The sequence below is a fragment of the Schistocerca gregaria genome, chromosome 1, assembly GCF_023897955.1.
Source record: "Schistocerca gregaria isolate iqSchGreg1 chromosome 1, iqSchGreg1.2, whole genome shotgun sequence".
In the NCBI taxonomy this organism is placed as follows: domain Eukaryota; kingdom Metazoa; phylum Arthropoda; class Insecta; order Orthoptera; family Acrididae; genus Schistocerca; species Schistocerca gregaria.
In genome coordinates, this window is record NC_064920.1 from 607,945,140 (window position 1) to 607,969,398 (window position 24,259).

Sequence of the window (24,259 nt, forward strand, 5' to 3'; positions counted from 1 at the left end):
ATATGAGCAATAACACCACATCTTGCCACTCTTTAGTTCACTTGCAACTTTGTCTTTAAGTGCATAAGGGACGGGACGCACCCAAAAAATCTTATATTGCACATTGTCCTTCGTCCTACATTGTAGCGAACGCCACAAGGTTTTGCTCTGCCAAGTCCTTCAGTAAATAAATCAGGGAACTCCGTAATCGACTGAGTAATGCTGTCTTTTGGATTGAAAGGAGAAACGTAAAGAACATTGTTTTGATTACGAAGACCAGACAAATCAAATGACTCTAACCCAAAAATATTTTCACTGTGACGTGAATGCAAAATTATAAATAAATGTGGCTGGCAAACTACATATACCAAGCATAGGAATGTTCTGGCCATTGCAGGCATTAAGTTGCAACCAAGATTTTGTGAACTGCGGGAAACCCAACTGTTCATAAGTGGCACCATTAAGCACTGTAACGGAAGTGCAGGCCATTAACACAACATAATGTGCAAATAGTAAGATGAACTACTCTGTCAATTCCGATAAAAACGCAAGAAAAGTTTTACGCGTCTATTATGTAACGGATGTATCTGTGAGAAGGTCCCAGTTAACGGAAGTCATTGTTATCAAGCGGTTAGCCATCTCGCGTTGCAAGCTGGTCGTGAATGAGGCTACGGTTTAAATCCCGGCACTACTTACAATTTATTCTATATCTTCTCATCACTGGTCACATTATTTAATTTATATGCCTTTTGAGAGGTAATATAATAAAAAAACTCACGTGCATTTTCATGAAGTTGTAGTAATTTTCATATGTTATTTGACTGTTTACTATCTGTAATTAAATTTTCAGGGAAGAGACCCAGGCTTGGAAAGCCCAAGTCAAACCTCGACAAATGATGCGAATGACGTTATTCATATTCACAATCAGAAATACAGTAAGTCACAATGTGCCGGACCACAACAGTAATGTACAATTACTCGTCGGATGTGCTCTTGATATTACACGTTACAGGATGGATTTGTGATACAAAGATCGAGAACATAAGTTGAAACTTCATGCAATCTCTCAAATGTCATATAAATTAAACAATATGTCCATTGATGAAAACAACACATTAATATCTAAGCTCGAATGGAAATCGAACCGGCGCCACATACACTTTCGTCTTACTAAGTTCGGACGATAATCACATGGTGAAGTGTCTCAAGTTAGCGAGGGAAGCTGTGTAGTCATTAATGCACTGGGTTTTTATTTGTAAGATTTTCAGTACAATTATAAACCTGAAGCCTTCGTTTATACAGGGTGACCCAATAGGCCGTTAACTTTTGAATATGCACTAGTCCACGGCATAATGTAGATAGAGAGGTAATCGACACACATGCCTGAAATGATGTGAGGTTTTATTGAAACCGAAAACGAATGTAAAAACTGGCCAAAAGATGACGTTGGACAGCAACACATCTGTGATGCCGCATGAGAATCGTGTATGAAACGAGCTGTAGTGCGAAAGGGATTCAAATCATCCCTAGCACGGCTGATAAACGCCTGCTGAGCTACCACGTTCGTCCTCTTTGGCCACCCAGGTCCCATGCTCTCATTCCGCGTGGTTCTTGATTGTGGGGTTTCCTGAAGTTGCGAGTCTACTGCGATAATCCAGCCTCATTACGGATTCCAAATGATAATTTGCGAAGACAATTTCTCACCACACCTACAGATATTGTGCACAGTGCGCTTCACAGCATTAGCCCTCGATTGGAGGTATTGTTGATGGTTGACGGCCAACATGTTGTGCATTTGTTATGAAAAACGTTGTCTTTGTTAAAAATGAATTGTTATGCTAATTATTGGTTTTGTATCATATGAAGCGCCATTGTTAGCTATTTTGTGCACTTTTATAGCTTCAATAAAACCCCATGTCACTAGAAGTACTTGTATCAGTGTTTACCTCCCTGCTACATTAATCCGTGAAACATTGAATTTTCAAATGTTAACGGAGTTTTGGGTCGTCCTGCAATTTCCACGATATCTCTAACGCAGTCCGATGGCAGGATGTGTACGTATACAAACCAACCATTTTTTTTCCCTCTTCCATTCTTGTTTGACTTAGTTTTCATTTTTACAACCGTGTCAAAAAAAAGATAGTGAAAAAATTTGCTGCTACCTCTTCAAGGCTGCAACATAATCTTACATTTTCTACGAACAAATTGCTATATTTTCTGGGAACTTCGAAAAATTGTTACGTAAGCATTATTCAGATATTATCTTGAGTCGGCACGGTTCACCAGTAACCGTAGCGGAGATGGGGATACAAGAGGTAAATAACGTCAGACCGTCTGAGATCTCGAGTTTGTAACAGTTTTAATCGTGCAAAGGTGCTTTAGACTTCTTAGGTTTGTTCCTGAGATATCGCTTGAATCCAGCTATTTCCCGGCCATCTGCATGCGAGGCAAGGAGTTCTGTTCTTTACATGAAAAAGTGTAAATTCTGTTAGAGTTGGGAGGGCTTATTTGAAATAGTGCCCGAGGTTCTGCAGACTGTCTTTCGTAAATTATAGTTGAAATGGTGTACCTGTCACATATACACTATCCTGAAAAACAAGAAAAATATTGACAGTTATTTTAATCAAGTAATAAAATGTTACATCTAACGCTATACGTTAATATTACATATCCTATTCTGTGTACGTTTGCTCCCGTTTTTAGCAGTTTACAAAATATTAAAATACTTTAATTGGAGTATAATCAACATTCGCAACGGCGTTTGATCAGTTTTACGTGAACGTGTACAAAAATAAAAAAAAACGTTTTTCTTTTTTAAAAAATTCACAGTACGACATCAACTTAGTTGAATATTTGATCTTTAAGAATTTCACTTGAACTACTGTTTTCTACAGTCAAATCAATAGTAGCACTTCAGTATGGTCTATCTCCGCGGTATGGCAATTCCCACCAATCAGCACCGGCTAGCAGCTATGTAACCCTCTGCAAACAATTCATTTGGAGGCAGTATTTGGGGTGTGGGCTACATCTACGCTTTCCTAGCCGTTGCGAATTTTGGACAGGTTGTAGCCAGTCAGTTGGCATCTCGGTCCTAAGTACACTCCTTTCAAGTTCACACCAATGAAAACTCCCTAGCAGTGCCGGGAACTGAACTCGAGGCCTCCGTACGTCAGTCAGGCATTCAGACCACTCAATTACGGGTGCGAACTTCAAGTTAAACAAAAATTTCAGACGTTGAGCAGCGCTTCATGAATAGCACTACATACGCGTTAATGAACGGTTAAGTCAGCGGAGGTAGTCAGAGAGAGAAAAGAAGTCTTGTATTTAACATACCACAGCATGGGATACTGCATCTCCTACTCAAGCGTAGAGGATACAATGCACTGCGATCTTGTCGAAGGAGGCATCCCGGCACTCGCCCTTGATAACTTAACGGAATATAAGGACAACTGAATGCATATGTATCAGAGGAACATCACTGCAAGCAGCAGCTGCCACGTTGTCCTACAGATCTGTTGACGTCCTGCAAGGCAGTAAGGCGACGACGGACAACGAGAGGATCCGTATGACTGTCAGCACGGAAGCCTCGACACAACATCACAAAGCCTTGGAAATGTGTCGATTTGATGGACAACGTTTAGCAGGTACCACTCGCCACTGGTCTGCATACACGGAAACGTCCATAACCTTGCGTCAGAAGATATTGAGACTCGTCCTGAACAACACGTTTCGCCAGGGACGAAGTCGCCAGTTGACGTGGGAACGGCAGAACTAAAGGCGAGCTGCAAGATGTCGTCTCAACAGGGCGTCTGGGTCCTAAGGTTCTTTCTCGTAATCAGTTCATTACAGCCTGATCAGACATTATTACGCATAATACAGCCAACAGATGGTAAACGATTTTAGCTGTTGCATACACTGAAAGAGAAGCTCTCAAGTCATGCATTAAGATCACAGGTACCGCCTTTATCAAAATAGACTTGACATACGGGACGTTAACATACGTGTTCACCTAATTCTTTTCGTCAGTGTATATTCCACATGAATAAAAGCAAAAACTTGTGTTAAATATTAACCAACGTGTAAGCATTAAATTGCAAAGTTTTCGTTTTCTAAAGAACCATCTGATTTTACAAGGGGATATAAGGGGATATATATCATACCCGCCGGCTGGGGTGGCCGAGCAGTTCTAGGCGCTACAGACAAGAACCGCGCGACCGCTACGGTCGCAGGTTCGAATCTTGCCTCGGGCATGGATGTGTGTGATATCCTTAGGTTAGTTAGGTTTAAGTAGTACTAAGTCTAGGGGACTGATGACTTCAGAAGTTTAGTCCCGTAGTGCTCAGAGCCATTTGAACCATTTTTGCAGGTGGTACCGTCAAATGCTTTCAGCTGCAAAAGGTGCATTTCTTTACTATATAAGAATATCACACCCCACAGCTGCAACTAAACTGGACCTGTTGAAACGGAGAACGTAAAACGTCTTTTTTTGTGTTATGGCCAGCTCGACTCCCCGCACATGGGTAATGAAGCGTGCGAGTCAGCTCGGGGAGATCCCAAGTGGCAATTTTTAATTCGTAAGTTTCTATATTTAGTCGTGAATAAGGTATACCCTTCTGAAATCGGATGAATCTTGTGTGCCACCCCACCTAACGTGATGCACAGACAAGACACATTGGACTCGCATTCGCGAGTACGACGGTTCAAACCCGCATCCAGCCAAACTGATTTAGGTTTTCCGTAATTTCCTTAAATCTGTCCAGGCAAATGCCGGGATGGTTCCTCTGAGAGGGCACTGCCGACTCCCTTCCTTAATCCGATGGGATCGATGATCTCGCTGCTTGGTCCCCTTCCCTAAACCAACCAACCAATCAGACGACAAGAAACCACGAGTGGAATTGAGCAGGGTAGTACTTTTGTCGTAAAGATTCGCCGCCAGAGAGGACGGAGCAAGGATGACAGTCGGTGCCTCCTCCCGGCACGGACAGGCGTGGTAGAGAGCGGGCGCCGCCAGAGGCGCTGAAGGCTACGGGGGCACCTCCAACCTGATTACCGTAATGCTCCGCGACGCGCAGTGAGGCCACGAAAAGAGGCGTCGCGGCCGGCGCCGGGTGAGCGGGCAGCGAATTAGGCGGCGCCCTTGTAAGCGCGGCTCGCTGTGTAGCCGGCCACTTCCTGTGTTATTAACGCGGCCGTCTGCTGCCCACACACCTGTTGTAAGCTGCTAATGGCACACTAAAACTCGCTGTCCCCGCTCTGGACACAGTTGTGCCGTCACGAGTCAGTTCGTGCTCTTGGACAAGCTTTAACACAGAAGTTACGCTCAGTCTCTCGGCACAACCACTCCTGCCCCTTCCATTAAGACACCATTATAGCAAGTGGCACAGACACGGTCTGTCTTTCTTCATTATAATGATTGTGCCAAGGTGCCGTCAGGCATCATATCTTCAAAAAGGGCTTCCATACTCGTTGGAGTGAATCGATTAAGCCGGCCGCTGGTGGCCGAGCGGTTCTGACGCTACAGTCTGGAACCGCGCGACCGCTACGGTCGCAGGTTCGAATCCTGCTTCGGGTATGGATGTGTGCGTTGTCCTTAGGTTAGTTAGGTTTAAGTAGTTCTAAGTTCTAGGGAACTTATGACCTCAGCAGTTGAGTCCCATAGTGCTCAGAGCCATTTGAACCATTTTTTGAATCGATTAATGATAACATTTCAGACTGTTAAGTCAAGACTTTTGCATCCCTTTTAACATTGGTACTAAAAAATTACCCATGTGCGAGTAGTACAAGCGCCCTGAGGCTTCCTTACAAACTTAATTATGTACGTAGACATTTCATCAATTCTGGGAATCTCGAAGATTTTTGTTACCGACATTGATAGAAGCAAGATATAGATTTCAGAAATTCTAAGACTTTCGAGAATATTTTAATTTATAATTTGAAGTCGGATGATTAACAATCAAAGAACTTTTTTTCCAGTGATATAATTACAAATTAGCAATTTTCGGATTTTTTTTTCCTTTGGTTGTAGTGTGAAACCTTGCTTCTTGTAAGTTTCGTGCCAACCGGAGTGACCGAACGGTTCTAGGCGCCACAGTCTGGAACCGCGCGACCGCTACGGTCGCAGGTTCGAATCCTGCCTCGGGCATGGATGTGTGTGATGTCCTTAGGTTAGTTAGGTTTAAGTAATTCTAAGTTCTAGGGGACTGATGACCACAGATGTTAAGTCCCATAGTGCTCAGAGCCATTTGACCTTTTTTTTTTTTTTTAAGTTCCGTGTACATTCTGATGAGTGACTTTACGAGTATCAAAATAGGTGACCTAAGTGGCCGCATCTTCCGATTGCTTTGACGTATCTAAACATTCATGGTGGTGTCTGATTGTACTATATCGTGTCTCCCAACCACTTTCGCGCAACGACGCTCTGAGCGTGTTTTTTAGGGAACTAGTTTGAACCTGGGACCTGTTGCTGGTAAGGAGACGCCAGACGACACATGACATGTAGAATTCAGAAGAGTTCAGTGAGACTAGCGATGATATAATCAAATACTAAATGATCTCAGCGTCAGCTCCACTGCACTCCCTGTAAAAGAATCTTAATTCTAACTAAATATAGTGGAAAGGGTTTAAAAGGCTTTCCTATTTTTAGTTAGCTGGTAAAATAACGTCGAAAAAGCAGTTAAGTTTACCATTGGAAATTTATTCTAATCACAAAACATCGTTTATAAATTGCACTATTGATAAAAGGAAATGTTTTAATACAGGATGGTAAAAACCAACAGCGTTCAACGAAAATGTGAACGAATATTCCCTAAATGGGTTTCCAAGTTCTACAGTCTATCGAAGGATGACCTATGCCATATCACATCTATAATCTAGGTTTAATTTAAGTTTCACAAAAGAGAAAACTATCAAAATGGTCTACAGTGACCCTCAATTATCTTTAATAACTTATCTAACTTGTCGTAAATTACAGTGGCTGATGTGGCTTCTCAATAACTATATAAAAGAAAAATCATCGCGTTTCAGATCTGTTCTTCAAGTGGCAAATGTGAACACCATGAGTTTTAATTAACGATCACCATTAGTTTTACGGAAAAAAGGGGTGTAACAGATGAGACTTCTGCAGTTCTGAGTGAAGCCTTATGCGCTCAAAAATGCGGCATCGCGTGAGTTCATTACCTTGTTGGTGTCTAAGCAGCGTCAGGGCGGCAGCGGCCGGCGCAGCAGCCATCCAGCCCGCCGTCTCGGAACTAACTCTCCTCTAACTTCTCCTTACTACAATTTACCGAAGTTAGTTTAAAAAAAACTATCTGGCTATGTTTTCATCTGACCAATCAGGGTCTCAATGTTAACCTTAAGCTCCGCCTACAAAAATTCTGTCTATCCAATGAGAAACGTTATACTTTTCGTGGTGGGGCAATGTTTTTAAAGTTTGCAACGTAACAGAGACGCTAAAAAGTCTCACGCTAAAACTTGCAGCTGGTGTGGTCCTTTTAGCGTTATCGTGAGATCTATACTGTTCTTCTGGAGGGCTCTATCTTTTAACATGGGCTGGAGGATTGTCCTAATGTAACAGACACGCGAAAAGGTCTCACGCTAAAACTTGCGGGTGGTAGTGGCCCTTTTTGTGTTATCGTAAGATCTATACTGCTTTTCTGGAGGGCTCTAGCTTTTAACATGGGCTGGGGGTTGTCCTTGACATACCTGAGACGCGAAAAAGCCTCACGCTAAAACGTGCGGGTTGTATAGTTGTACAGGTAGGCTCGCGGCGTGGGTGCGCAGCCCCTCCCTTTTCTAGCTTAACACGGTTCTGCTCTCGGCTTCTGTCCTCGTTTCTCCCCTCGGAACTGCGTCTGCCTCACGGTGGGAAGGTACGACATGCATTTAGGCATTCTTGTGTTAGTCTGTGGTATTCCATTTGCTCACTCGTTACTCCTATTACTTTGGTTAATTTAATGTCACGATTTATTCGGAGCTATGTGACATACTACTGGATTTGCTTATCATGTCAGGGTTTTCATGTAAGGTGTTGGATTTGCCTGACACCTTACACGTAGAAGCTCTACTTTCTTACATCACCAACGGATCGTAGCCCTTAATGAGTGATACATCTGCCGGTTCCTGGAAATAGGGTTTTCAACAGTCAGGCAGACAGACTCACAGACATACAACAAAGTGACCCTATAACGGCTACGTTTTTTCCGATGGAGGTACGGAACCCTATAAAGATGTGCTTCCCTTTTGCTAATTAAATATTATGATTGACTAATGCACCTTTCAAAAATTATATTGAGTGGTTACCCATCTATCTTTTGAGATACAATAAAATTATTCCATACCCTGTCAAATTTTACTTTTGGAGCATGCCACGTAAGCGGATTCACCGAACGGGCCCTATAAGAATGGTTCTTTCCGAATCTTAGCGCTTCCTGGGTAAATTTCTGTGCACGTCCATGCTGAGAAGCGGCGTCCGGTCGAGCCCAGTTAATCACAAGTAGTGCTCGTAATTTCATGCGATACGACACTTCTTTGTCTAATGGTGGAATAAATGAGGGCTACTTCAGTTTTGTAAATACACGACGGAAAAAACCACAACACCAGAAAGAGTTGTGCGTTCGCAAAACTAGTGTTATTGGCCATTTTCTGTCCCTTATCTATATAAACGATTTGGGAGACAATCGGAGCAGCTGTTTTCGGTTGTTTGCAGATGACGCTGTCGTTTATCGACTAATAAAGTCATCACAAGATCAAAACAAACTGCAAAACGATTTAGAAGAAATATCTGAATGGTGTGAAAAGTGGCAGTTGACCCTAAATAACGAAAAGTGTGAGGTCATCCACATGAGTTCTAAAAGGAACTCGTTAAACGTCGGTTACACGATAAATCAGTCTAATCTAAAAGCCGTAAATTCAACTAAATACCTAGGTATTACAATTATGAACAACTTAAATTGGAAGGAACACACAGTAAATGTTGTGGGGAAGGCTAACCAAAGGCTGCGTTTTGTTGGCAGGACACTTAGAAAACGTAACAGACCTACTAAGGAGACTGCCACACTACGCTTGTCCGTCCTCTTTTAGAATACTGCTGCGCAGTGTGGGATCCTTACCAGATAGGTCTGACGGATTACATCGAAAAAGTTCAAAGAAAGGCATGGCGTTTTGTATTATCGCGAAATATGGGAGATAGCGTCACAGAAATTATACAGGATTTGGCCTGGAAATCATTAAAAGAAAGGCGTTTTTCGTTGCGACGGAATCTTCTCACGAAATTCCATCACCAACTTTCTCCTCCGAATGCGAAAATATTTTGTTGACACCGACCTACGTAGGGAGGAACGATCTCCACGATAAAATAATGGAAACAGAGCTCGTACGGAAAGGTGTTCATTGTTTTCTCGCGCTATACGACATTGGAATAATAGAGAATTGTGGAGGTGGTTCTATGAACCCTCTGCCAGGCAGTTAAACGTGATTTGATGAGTATCCATGTAGATGTAGATGTAGAACACAAAAGAATGTGGGAAGCATGTTTCTACATCTGAAACACGGTATGTATTCAAATTTCGCTGCAGTCGGGTAAGAGTAGCTCTAGAAGCGCCACTATGAGGATGGTTTAAATACACGCTGTAAAGGTCACAAGCCTCACTTACCTTTGAGGATGTACATGGTGAGTTGACATTTGTCAAGGGCACCTCACTCGGTTTGAACGAGGTCGTGTAATAGGGCTACGAGCAGCTAGATGTTGCTTCCGCGATATTGCAGCAAGACTTTGCAGGAATATCGCCGTAATTTTTCGCGAGGACATGCAGCTTTACTGTATGATTAAATGATGATGGCGTCCTCTTGGGTAAAATATTCCGGAGGTAAAATAGTCCCCCATTCGGATCTCCGGGCGGGGACTACTCAGGAGGACGTCGTTATCAGCAGAAATGAAACTGGCGTTCTACGGATCGGAGCGTGGAATGTCAGATCCCTTAATCGGGCAGGTAGGTTAGAAAATTTAAAAAGGGAAATGGATAGGTTAAAGTTAGATATAGTGGGAATTAGTGAAGTTCGGTGGCAGGAGGAACAAGACTTTTGGTCAGGTGAATACAGGGTTATAAATACAAAATCAAATAGGGGTAATGCAGGAGTAGGTTTAATAATGAATAAAAAAATAGGAGTGCGGGTAAGCTACTACAAACAGCATAGTGAACGCATTATTGTGGCCAAGATAGACACAAAGCCCATGCCTACTACAGTAGTACAAGTTTATATGCCAACTAGCTCTACAGATGACGAAGAAATTGAAGAAATGTATGTTGAGATAAAAGAAATTATTCAGGTAGTGAAGGGAGACGAAAATTTAATAGTCATGGGTGACTGGAATTCGTCAGTAGGAAAAGGGAGAGAAGGAAACATAGTAGGTGATTATGGATTGGGGCTAAGAAATGAAAGAGGAAGCCGCCTGGTAGAATTTTGCACAGAGCACAACTTAATCATAGCTAACACTTGGTTCAAGAATCATAAAAGAAGGTTGTATACATGGAAGAATCCTGGAGATACTAAAAGGTATCAGATAGATTATATAATGGTAAGACAGAGATTTAGGAACCAGGTTTTAAAATGTAAGACATTTCCAGGGGCAGATGTGGACTCTGACCACAATCTCTTGGTTATGACCTGTAGATTAAAACTGAAGAAATTGCAAAAAGGTGGCAATTTAAGGACATGGGATCTGGATAAGCTGAAAGAACCAGAGGTTATACAGAGTTTCAAGGAGAGCATAAGGGAACAATTGACAGGAATGGGGGAAAGAAACACAGTAGAAGAAGAATGGGTAGCTCTGAGGGATGAAATAGTGAAGGCAGCAGAGGATAAAGTAGGTAAAAAGACGAAGGCTGCTAGAAATCCTTGGGTAACAGAAGAAATATTGAATTTAATGGATGAAAGGAGAAAATATAAGAATGCAGTACATGAAGCAGGCAAAAAGCATACAAACGTCTCAAAAATGAGATCGACAGGAAGTGCAAAATGGCTAAACAGGGATGGCTAGAGGACAAATGTAAGGATATAGAAGCTTATCTCACTAGGGGTAAGATAGATACTGCCTACAGGAAAATTAAAGAGACCTTTGGAGAGAAGAGAACCACGTGCATGAATATCAAGAGCTCAGATGGCAACCCAGTTCTAAGCAAAGAAGGGAAGTCAGAAAGGTGGAAGGAGTATGTAGAAGATTTATACAAGGGCGATGGACTTGAGGACAATATTATGGAAATGGAAGAGGATTTAGATGAAGACGAAATGGGAGATAAGATACTGCGTGAAGAGTTTGACAGAGCACTGAAAGACCTGAGTCGAAACAGGGCCCCCGGAGTAGACAACATTCCATTAGAACTACTGACGGCCTTGGAAGAGCCAGTCATAACAAAACTCTACCAGCTGGTGAGCAAGATGTACGAGACAGGCGAAATACCCTCAGACTTCAAGAAGAATATAATAATTCCAATCCCAAAGAAAGCAGGTGCTGACAGATGTGAAAATTACCGAACTATCAGTTTAATAAGTCACAGCTGCAAAATATTAACGCGAATTCTTTACAGACTAATGGAAAAACTGGTAGATGCGGACCTCGGGGAGGATCAGTTTGAATTCCGTAGAAATGTTGGAACACGTGAGGCAATACTGACCTTACGACTTATCTTAGAAGAAAGATTAAGAAAAGGCAAACCTACGTTTCTAACATTTGTAGACTTGGAGAAAGCTTTTGACAATGTTGACTGGAATACTCTCTTTCAAATTCTGAAGGTGGCAGGGGTAAAGTAGAGGGAGCGAAAGGCTATTTACAATTTGTACAGAAACCAGATGCTAGTCATAAGAGTCGAGGGGTATGAAAGGGAAGCAGTGGTTGGGAAAGGAGTGAGACAGGGTTGTAGCCTCTCCCCGATGTTATTCAATCTGTATATTGAGCAAGCAGTAAAGGAAACAAAAGAAAAATTCGGAGTAGGTATTAAAATTCATGGAGAATAAGTAAAAACTTTGAGATTCGCCGATGACATTGTAATTCTGTGAGAGACGGCAAAGGACTTGGAAGAGCAGTTGAACGGAATGGACAGTGTCTTTAAAGGAGGATATAAGATGAACATCAACAAAAGCAGAACGAGGATAATGGAATGTAGTCAAATTAAATCGGCTGATGCTGAGGGAATTAGAGTAGGAAATGAGACACTTAAAGTAGTAAAGGAGTTTTGCTATTTAGGAAGTAAAATAACTGATGATGGTCGAAGTAGAGAGGATATAAAATGTAGACTGGCAATGGCAAGGAAAGCGTTTCTGAAGAAGAGAAATTTGTTAACATCGAATATAGATTTATGTATCAGGAAGTCGTTTCTGAAAGTGTTCGTTTGGAGTGTAGCCATGTATGGAAGTGAAACATGGACGATAAATAGTTTGGACAAGAAGAGAATAGAAGCTTTCGAAATGTGGTGCTACAGAAGAATGCTGGAGATTAGATGGGTAGATCACGTAACTAATGAGGAAGTATTGAATAGGATTGGGGAGAAGAGAAGTTTGTGGCACAACTTGACCAGAAGAAGGGATCGGTTGGTAGGACATGTTCTGAGGCATCAAGGGATCACCAATTTAGTATTGGAGGGCAGCGTGGAGGGTAAAAATCGTAGAGGGAGACCAAGAGATGAATACACTAAGCAGATTCAGAAGGATGTAGGTTGCAGTAGGTACTGGGAGATGAAGATGCTTGCACAGGCTAGAGTAGCATGGAGAGCTGCATCAAACCAGTCTCAGGACTGAAGAAAACAACAACAGCCACTGTTCATGACTGCTGACAACGGTGCTCATGAGACTGTACGTTGAAAGAAGATCGGGCTCCGGACGGCCACGTGGCACTACCGAGAGGGAAGCCCATCGTGTTCGGTGTGTGGCTCTGGCACATCGTACTGCATCTGCAGCAGCAACTGAGCAGCACTTGATACCATAGTGACACAACGAACTGCTAACGACCTGCTACAAATCGGTTACTTCAAGAACAGCTCCGAGACAGGTGCGCTGTAGCGAGCATTTTACTGAACCCAAACCACAACCATCTGCGATTTCAGTGGTGCCAAGCGGGAGCTCATTTGAGATCAGGGTGGAGGTCTGTTGTGTTTTCTGATGAAAGCTGGTCCTGCCTCGGCACTAGTGTTGGCCATGTGTTGGTTACAAGGAGAGCAGTTGAGGGCCAGCAATCAACCTGCCTGAGAACTAGACACACTGGACCAACTCCTGGGCTTATCATCTGAGGTTCGATTTAGAGTGACAGCACCCTGGGTGCAAAACTATACGTCAGTCTCGTGATTCTATCTGTTGTGCTGCCATTCATGAGCAGATTTCCTGGGGGTGTTTTCCAACAGGAGAACGATCGCTCACACACCGCTGTACATCATAGGACGAAAATGCCAGCGTCATCCACAAGCAGCATTAACCGTCCCTATATTGATCGACCAAATGAAGCAAGCATGGAACTCCATCCCACAAACTGTCATCCGGTGACTATACAACACAATGAATGCACGCATATATACTTGCATCCAACACTGTGGCGGTTACACCACTTGTTAAGGTACCAGCATTTCACATTTGCAATGGCTTATCTCGCGCTTACATTAACCTGTGATATTGGTTCAAATGGCTCTGAGCACTATGGGACTTAACTTCTGAGGTCATCAGTCCCCCAGAACTTAGAACTACTTAAACCTAACTAACCTAAGGACATCACACACATCCTTGCCCTCGGCAGGATTCGAACCTGCGACAGTAGCAGTCGCGCGGTTCCAGACTGTAGCGCCTAGAACCGCTCGGCCACATTGGCCGGCTAACCTGTGATATTGCAGTGTTAATCACATAAATATGTTACCTAAACAAATGTATTCTCGAAATTTCAGTACTCTTATTTCTTGGTGCTGCGATTTTTTTTCTCAGTGTATTTTAGGAATTAAACACAAGATGTCCAGTATGATACTAAACTGAATATCCTTCACTTAAAACTTCCGGGGTGATAGGCCGTGGTCGATGTATAAAATTCGCCCCTAACGTTTCTTTTCCGACTGCGGGAGAAGAAATACCGGTCGTGAACGCCTACATCGTATGATTAAACTGAATATCGATGTAAGATTTCGTTGTTAAGTTGATTAACTATCTGTAATTTCAGCTAATTTCGCTACTTGAAAAGAAATCACCGTTTCTTTCTCGTGATTAACTATGTGCATCAAGAGGTCCGTATCATAACAAGACTGCAGAGAAAGAGAACGAACAAGTTACTGGCATCACACTGTACACAACAGACAAAGGCATTTCATTCAGATTCCAGAAAGGCGTTAACGAGGCAACAGTGGTTACATGAGCTAGTGACTAGCTGCCAGCCGACTGCCAGTAATGACTCGCTGTGCTTTTGTTCCCGCAGGCGGCCCGCATGGGCGAGCGCCCCTGATGTCGCCCAACAGAGCAATGAAGGCGCGGCACAACTTCCGGCGCCGCTTCAGCCTGCAGCCGTCCTTCTTCAAGGAGGACGTCGAGGAGGATGAGCCCACTAGCCACAGGTAAGGCTTTTGTGTTAGTCTGTAGCTCAGTGCATTTCAATGTAGTCCCACATTTCTCTTTTGATGTTTTACTGTAATACCGAATAGTTAGGCACTTTCTGTGCTAACTGCTTATCACAACACGTATTCAACCAAATCCTGGCTTCAGGCGGTCTCCCGGCCAAATGCAGGGACTAAGCAAACATACTCATCTACTTTTTTTTTCGAGTACATTACAATAGCGAGTAATGTCTAGAACGCCGAAGTTGCGGTGGAGTCTGGTGATATGACGTGAAATACTATTCATACAACACAAAATTAACTCTTCGGCACTTGTCGATCTATGATCTTCATTGATACTCAGCTGCACAAACAATTGACTTGAAACGCCGTAGTTCTTCAAACTCTCGTGGGATTTATAGACAATTTGAGGTGTTTGGCATACTGGCGAACATCGCTATAGTCCGTGTAAAGTATTTAGACAACGTTACTCATTCTCTTCGTAAGGTGCTACCTGAGACTGCTATTCTACTGGAACGGCTCCAATATTTACACCCACTGGCTTCTTCCTCCATGGTCGTTTCTGAGCGCGCCGTTCCCAGAAGAACGGGTGCAGCTTTCCGCGGGCTGATGTTTTTCGTCCACTGCGCCTGACTGTGATCTGGTGTTCCGTTCACCATATGGTGCACCTTCTGATACGTCTAGGATTCGTGCGTCAGGTCACACATTCTCTATTCCTCTTTTTGCAGAGTTCTGCTGCTGTAACCATTGAGTTTGTATCAACTCCAGCGCAGGATGACAGGAGTGTTAATTGTCGCGGTTCATGACCTTTTTTCTATCTGTATCACTGTTGCCTCTCTTACAAAACTTTCCTAATATCTGGGAGTTTATGCCAGGACCCTCGTTTTTTTCATAGATCGTGGTATGATCAGGTTTCAGACTGTGCTCGGCAATGGCTGATTTAGTTTCTCGTCTTAGCTGGATGTACCAGTGGTGTTCTGGGCATCTAAGATTCACAGTGTAGGTTTTTGGACAATGTATGACAAGTCACATTGACAAGATTTTTTGTAAACCTCCTAGTTTTCCTAAGGCTTTGTCATGTCTTACATTTCCCAGTAGTCTTCTTATTTTGGCAGGTTATGTTACTCTTCTTGAGAACCCTTTTTATCGTGGCAGATGTAGTGGCCAGGGAGCTGTCACACCTTCAACAGTTCATAGCAGTCTCCATGCCAGGTAAAGGTTGGGACCAAGTAGAAGTGCATCTTGTTCACAAGCAGAGGACGCCAAGAAGAATGTCACAGTGTACCAATCAGCGAAGTTTGACCATTTTTATAAGGAAGCACAGCGGAGAATACTCTCACCGCGATTGACTTAAGTGGCAAGCAGTTTGCTAACATCACCACGAAGATACTCAACTTCTCAGCTACTTCTAGAAATGTGCCTGTTTTAAGTTTAATCAGAGCAGTGGAGCAAGTATCCGACAGACTTCCAACAAATTGGTCTGTACAAATCCGCTGGGGGCCTGTAGGATGATCACCAAGACGAAACCTTCAAAGTCGATCATTTCCAGTGACGAGATGCTGATATTCTAATGGTTCAAGTGACTCTAGGCACTATGGGACTCGACATCTGAGGTCATCAGTCCCCTAGACTTAGAACTACTTAAACCTAACTAACCTAAGGACCTCACACACATCCATGCCCGAGGTAGGATTCGGACCTGCGGCCGTAGCAGCAGCACGGTTCCGGACTGAAGCGCCTAGAACCTTTCGGTCACAAGGCCGGCTGCTGATATTCAATAAGCTCTAGGAAGACAGCAGAATCGTGGTTTTGCTAGCAGACCAGAGGGAATTCCGCAATCATTAAGCAGAAAACTGGTTATGATGGGAAAGTTCGCCAACTTCTGGAGGATCCAGCATACAGATTTTGGGAATGTGACCTTACGGACAAATTGGACAAGAAGACCAGGGCTCTCTTGAAGGCAACAGCCATGTCTGACAAGGTCATCAGACAACTATAGTCTAGAGCACCCGTGCCATCTAGACTGTATGGACCGCTGGAAGTACACAAAGAGAGTGTGCCCCCTTCCCTCAGTTGCCAGTAACATTCGTGCATCGACATACCCAGCAGCCAAATATTTGAGTAAACTGCCCTGCCAACAAGATACCACAGAATGACTCAATGGAACTGACTGAAGACAAATTGGACTATTCTCTGATGAATCTGTTCACGCATATAACGACTTCAACGTATTATCTGTGTGAGTGGCTTCACTCTGTCACCAATGGTTGCCAATCTGTTCATGAAAAAATATGAGCAGGAAGCATTATAGTGTCGAGATACAAACCCACATGCTTCTTCAGGTATGTACATAATACCTTCGTGATCTGGCCCAAAGGTAGGCAGAGGTTCATTGAGTTCTTGGAACATTTTAATTCACGCCACTCAGTTATAAATCTCACGAGGGAAGTGGAAAGCGATCGTCAGTTGTTGTTTCTAGATGTAATTGTGAAAAGAGAGTAGATAAGTCATTTGGCCACAGTATGTATCGCAAATCATCACACACTGATTTATATTTGCAAGCTACCAGTTGTCATCACCCAGCACAGAAGAACGGAATTCTGAAAGACACTGATCCACACACCTTCTAATCCAAGATAGTTTGACATCAGAAGTAGGGTATCTACGTCTAGTATTCTGTAAAAACGGATACACGGGCAAACAGATTCACAAGGCCTGTTAACTAGCCACTCTGCCTCATGACAGAGAAGAAGAGCAAGATGATGCTGTGGATTACCTACCCTACGTGGGATCTATTTCTGCCACTGTCAACAGGACTCTCAGGAAGAATGACACCAAATGTGTGTTCTGTCCAAGTACGAGAATAAGATGACTACTGGAAAATGTGAGAGATGACGAAGTTTTACGAAAAGCGAAATTTTGTAAAATGCTGTGATAATGTGACATGGTGTGCATTGACCAAACAACTAAGACTGTAGATATCAGGGGTCAAGAACATCAAAGGCACAACGAGCTAAGGTAAAACATTGTCGAATACCGTCCGGAATTTAATTATACCACGATCTATGAAAATACGAGGTTTCTGGCATGGAACCTTAGATACTGGGCCAGTGTTATGCGAGTCAGAAGTTGTAACAGTAGCGAAAAACATGAGTCCTAACACGCTACCAACTCAGGAAAGCCTGGGATTCTGGAATGGAGTTGCTGCAAAGCAACGGTTGCAGCAGCAGAACTCTGAAGAAATAAGAACTTAAAATGTGAACGTGGGGAAGAAACTCCAGACAGAGCAAACTGTGCATCATACCGAGAAGAGAGCACCTGATCTGGTAGGCGCACTGGACTGGAAACGGAACGACAGCTCGCGGCTAGGCGCAGCCGACCGAATATGGAACGCCTCAGAGCGACTCCAGTGGTAACGGACGGCAGACGCAGCGCCTAGAAACGACCAAGGAGGCGCACCCGTTGGAACGCTGAATCGCGGCCAGGAGCACAGTACCGAAGACGGAAGGCTTCAGGACGATTCCAGTGGAAACAACTCGCAAAACGGAGCGCCTGGAACCGACCATGGAGGGCATAGCAGTACTATAAATACTGGACCCATTGCACTCGACTAGAATAATTCTACCTGGGCAGAAGAAGCGTGCACATCGCTACTATGTCGCGTTCTGCTGTCGAGACTGAAGAAGGAGAGCAGTAAATGGGTGCTCATGCTGATGGCGATCGCGAAGCTGTACATTTGGCGCTTCCGTCGTTATTTCGACGAAAGAAAAATGTATCGTTGATTCGTGTCGCAGCATGGGAGAAGGCAGACGAGCCACACGGAAAGCTGACTCAAGGAAGGGGGTATCGATAGTGTTGCTGAGTGAACTTGCTGATCACTCCAAGAAAGATCACGGTGACAGCATGTCGGTCCCTCTTCCCTACACCTAGTGGAGAGGCATAACTAGCTTAATGACAATATGTCAAACTGCTGCAATCTCGAACTCGGCGTCGAATCTGTTGACTCAAACGCTGTGGCTGAGGTACAGACAGTGACCATGGTGATTTCAAGACCCTAAAAGGCTGCAGGCATTGTCGCAGCACAGCACCCAAAAAGAAAAAAAGACGTCATCAAAACACTACGAGAAGACGACCAAGACGCTCCTCCGTAGGATGCTTTAAATTTGCGACAAACGGGCCGTCTAGGAAGGGCTGCTGCGTGCTACACTCATGCTCATAAATCAAGGATAATTGCAGAACGTGGTGGCACTACACAAAACTGGCGCTAATAGTATAGGCACGTAGGGAACACACACGGTCGGCCACGGTGGCGGAGCGGTTCTAGGCGCTTCAGTCCGGAACCGCGCGACTGCTACGGTCGCAGGTTCGAATTCTGCCTCGGGCATGGATCTGTGTGATGTCCTTAGGTTAGTTAGGTTTAAGTAGTTCTAAGTTCTAGGAGACTGATGACCTCAGATGTGAAGTCCCATAGTGTCAGAGCCATTTGAACCATTTTTGGAACACACACGACACAGATCTGTAAGTTAACGTTATTGGTGATAAGTTGAGAAAACCGTCCCGAAATACATGTGCTACAAAACGCCACTGTTTCCTATGCATGTACCCCGACATCAATATGGGACATGATCACCAAGCACACATACACATTCCACACAACAGGTTGGCATACTCTGGATCAGGTGGCCGAGCAGTTGCTGGGGTACAGCCTCCCATTCTTCACCAGTGCCTGTCGGAGCTGCTGAAGTGTCCTAGGGGTTTGAAGACGTGCTGCGATACGTCGACCGAGAGCATCCCGGGCCTGCTCGATGAAGCAAGCCACTCCATTCGCCTGATACCTTCTGTTTCAAGGTACTCCTCCAAGATGACAATTCTTTGAGGCCGTGCATTATCATCCATCAGGAGGAAGGTGGGACGCACTGCACCCCGGACATACTGGTGGAAAATGTCCCGATACACCTGACCTGTTACAGGGGTGTACGTGGACCAGTCACAATCCCACCCCACACCATCAAACCGCGACCTCCATACAGGTCCCTTTAAAGGACATTAAGGGTTTGGTATCTGGTTCCTGTTTCACGCCAGATGAAAACCTGGTGAGAATCACTGTTCAGACTGTACCTGGATTCGCTCGTGAACATGACCTGGGACCACTGTTCCAATGACCATGTACTGTGTTCTTGACACTAGGCTTTACGGGCTCTCCTGTGACCAGGGGTCAGTGGAATGTACCTTTCAGGTCTCTGGGCGAATAAACCATGTCTGTTCAGTCATCTGTAGGCTGTGTGCCTGGAGACAACTGTTCCAATGGCTGCGATAAGGTCCCGAGCAAGGCTACCTGCAGTACCCCATGGCCATCTGCGGGCACTGATGGTGAGATATCGGTCTCCTTGTGGTGTTGAACACCGTGGACGCCCCGTACGGTAGCTCCTGGACGCATTTTCTGTCCGCTGGAATCGCTGCCATATTCTTGAGATCACACTTTGTGGCACACGGAAGGCCCGTGCTACAACCTGCTGTGTTTGACCAGCCTCCAGTCGCCCTAGTATTCTACCCCTCATAACGCCATCAATATGTGTTCTTTGAGCCATTTTCAACACACAGTCACCATTAGCACGTCTGCACACTTACTCGTTGCACCGTACTCTGACATGCACTAAGATACCTCTGCGTATGTGGACTGTTGCCAGCGCCACCGTGCAACAAACCTCAGGTCAAATGCACCACATGGTCATGCCCCGAGGTGATTTAAACCCGCAGACCACCCACCAGAGCGTTGTTTCACCATGTATCAGCATTATCCTTAATTTGTGAGCATGGGTGTAGATTCGGGGAACTGATAATCAAGACGCGTAACTGGACAGAACCTGCCCGGCACGTGGTTAGGGAGAGGAGCGCTGTGTTGTTTGCGATTGACGGTGGTTGGGCTGAGAAATATTTATTGCTTCGTACTTTATTTAATTTTACAAACTCAAATTTCATTGAAACAAAATCTTCAGATCAGATGCTAAATTTGGAACACCCGATGTCGAAATGAGGCGGGCGCCAAGTTCGAGAGCCCGCTCATCTCGACCAGCGCGGTGCCGGTGGCAACGACGGCGCGCACCTTTCAGCCCATAGGAGTTTGCAGGTGAAATCTCAAGGGAACCAACGAGAAAAGTCAACGACCACGACAAGGAGCACATGTCCGTTGTTCCTAAAACAACCCAAGGGCACAGATTAATGAATAAGCACACGTCCATAAAATAAGCAGAAAGAATTATACTAAGCCACACGCTGATCGGGAGACGTCGTCTACTTAGCATAAATGCGCGGACCTGTTCTCCACGCAACTAAGCACGCCCACGTTCGTCCAGCAATTCAACAATCAATAAAATCATGATAAAAGCAGCCAATTAAATTTAATACTCAGCTGAACAGGGCAGTCCCAAACCGCGTGTCATCGAACAACACAAGAGTAACTCATCATGCTCGTGGGTCATAGTCACATAGAATTTTTCAAAGGACGTCATATTGGCCGTTTAGGTAGAAATTATTTACTTCACAATTCCGACCTTCGGGCCATTTTCAAGTGTTACTGCAGGGCTAAAAGAATGTGGAAGTAAAGAATAGAGTGTGTATATTGAACTATCATCTGGACAGCAGTACGTTACAAAAATAGTGAAAATTATGCCCGCTGACATTGTGCTTCAGCACATCTCATACTTTAAAGTCCCACAGCATGTAAAATGTCATCGTCAAAACTTTTCACAGCTTTTCACGGTAGACGTACAGCGTTATCAAACGAGTGCGAAGCCCTGTACATCGTGAAACAATGTAAATTAAGTGAACTATTATTAATGTTCCTTCACATAAATCACAAGTCAATAACACACTTTTTACATGCGAACTAAGGCCGTTGGCACGAAAATGCATTCACAAGGCAGACCGTTTGTGCACTTATCAGAGGTAGCACAATGCGCGATAACGCTTATGAGCTCCGTATCATAACATATTTCTACATATGTTCACAACCCACAGCTTTATGTGTGATGATATAGTCGTAAGGTACAAGCGGACAGCATAGGAAAATTTCCTTACAACATGGTAGCGTAGAAATACGTGAATTATCTGTTCAAATGGTACAACACTGTCTTGAGTAGCCATACAGAACATGGCCACAGTAGTCTTACTGGTAGCGTAGAAATACGTGAATTATCTGTTCAAATGGTACAACACTGTCTTGAGTAGCCATACAGAACATGGCCACAGTAGTCTTACTGGTAGCGTAGAAATATGTAAATTATCTGTTCAAATGGTACAACACTGTCTTGAGTAGCCATACGGAACATGGCCACAGTAATCTTACTTATTTGAGGTATATATTGCAACTGATAAAAAACGCAGAAGGTGTGTTAGAATATTGATTTGTTGCGATTTATGTGAAGGTTGTTAACATTGGCAACAGTTCCAGTAATTTACATCGTTTCGCACTCTTTTCAAGTTACTTTAACGATGACATGTAGAGAAATTTATCTCTGTTTAAGAATGTTCCGGCTCAGAGCGTAAAGAGAAATCTGCAGAGAAGTTTTTAGTGTTTCTTTATTCTCCTCGTTATTTATCACAAGGCCACCAATGGTGGCGGCGTGTTTACTACAGCAATGAATTCAATAAAATCTAGCTCGGTTATCACGGATTCCGTCTGTGAATCAATTTGGGGGAAGTTCAGTATTAAAGATATGTCAAAAACGGTGATATGTTGCTTTCATAGACCGCCTGGGTCAGGAGCTCTAGTGGTAGAGCGTTTCAAGCAGAACTTGAAGAATATAGTAGTTTTCCTGGTCATGCCGGTGTAATAGAGGATGACTTCAGCTTGCCAGGTATAGATTGGGAGTGTCATGGTGCCATAGACAGGGATTCGCGGGTCATTGGTCTGGATGTCTCGTCCGAAAATTACTTTGAGCAGATAGTTAGAGAACCAAATCGTGATGGTAACGTCTTAGACCTACTGGGAACAACAGACCTGAACTTATCGAGTCAGTTAACGTAGAGAAAGGTATCAGTGGCCATAATGCTGTGATAGCATCTACTAGAACGAGTCTGACAAAGAATGTTAAGAAAGATAAGAATATATTTTTGCTTAGCAAGAGTAACAGGATACCAATTTCAGAGTACCTGAGCAACCAGCATCAAATATTCGGTGATGAGGACAAAGATGTGGAAAACAAATGGAAAAAAATTCATAGGAATCCTGCAGTATGCCCTAGACAAATATGTTGAGAGTATCGTCTTAAGGGATGGGAAAGGCCCACCATGACGTAATACCCGTGTTAGATACCTGCTATGTAAACAAAGATAACTTCACCACAGTTTCAAGAGAAGAAAAAACCTAGCTGACAATTAAAGGCAGAACAACGTGAAAATGAGCGTAAGGAGAGCAATGAGAGAAGCGTTCAATGACTTCCAAAGTAAAACTTTGTCAACCGATCTGAGTAAAAACCCAAAGAGGTTTTAGTCATATGTAAAATCAGTAAATGAGTCAAAATCATTTATTCACTTACTCAGTGACCATACTGTCACCAATACGGAAGATAACAGAGAGAGCGCGGAAATACCGAATTCAGTCTTCCAAAATTGTTTCACCGTAGAAGATCGTTACAGGATCTCTCCTTTAAATCGTAGTCAGAACGTCAAAATGGCGTATATTGAGATAACCGATCGCGGAATAGAAAAACAACTACAATGTCTTAGCGGTAGAAAGGTGTCAGGACCAAATAGGTACCTACAAGATTATACAAAAATTATGCGAAAGAACTTGCTTCTTTTCTAGCACCAATTTATTGTAGATCGAAAAAATTAGAAAAAATTGCAGGTCGTCCCCTTTTTAAGAAAGGCCGCAGGACAGATGCGTATAATTATAGGCCTACATCGCTGATGTCACTCTGTTATAGAATTATGGAACATGTTTTATGCTCAAGAATTATGACGTTCTTGGAGAAGAAAAATCTCCTCTAAAAAAATCAACATGGATGCCGCAAACAGAGATCCTGTGAAACTCAGCTCGCTCTATTCCTCCATGAGATTCACGATGCCGTAGACAATGGCGGTCAGGTTGATGCGATGTTCCTTGACTTCAGGAGAGCATTTGATGCCGTCCCGCACTGCCGTTTAATGAAAAAAATACGAGCTTATCCAGTATCGGAGCAGATTTGCGACTGGATTCAAGCCTTCCTTGCAGACAGAACTCAACACGTCGCTCTTAAAGGAAAAAAAAAACTGACAATGTAAAGCTAATTTCCGGTGTACCCCAACGAAATATGATAGGACCGTTACTGTTTACAGTATATATAAATGGTCTAGTAAAATGCGTCGGATGCTCTCTAAGGTTGCTCGCAGATTATGCGGTTGTCTATAACAAAGAAGCAACGCTAGAATATAGAAACGATTTGCAGAATGACCTCCAGAGAATCGAAGATTGATGCAGACTGTGGCAATTGACCTTGAAATTGAATGAATATAGCATACTGCGCATACATAGGAAAAGAAATCCACTACTTTGTAGTTACGCTACTGATGACAAACCGCTGGAAACAGTGTCTGCCGCAAAATAACTAGGAGTAACTATCCAGAGTGACCTTAAGTGGAATGTTCATATAAAACAAATAGTGGGAAAAGCAGATGCCACACTCGGATTCATAGGAAGAATCTGAAGGAAATGTAACTCATACAAA

The 24,259-nt window shown here is 43.6% G+C and overlaps 1 protein-coding gene across 2 annotated transcripts in view; it reads left to right on the top strand.

Annotated features, from left to right (window-relative positions):
- The window catches only part of LOC126299516 (GTP-binding protein Rhes-like), a 441,951-nt gene that overhangs the window by 367,322 nt on the left and 50,370 nt on the right, over window positions 1-24,259 (top strand). For both annotated transcript variants that reach the window (XM_049991524.1, XM_049991598.1), the window contains one exon: window positions 14,417-14,552. In XM_049991524.1, coding sequence (XP_049847481.1) covers window positions 14,417-14,552 — 136 coding nt within the window. The remainder of the gene's footprint in view (window positions 1-14,416; window positions 14,553-24,259) is intronic.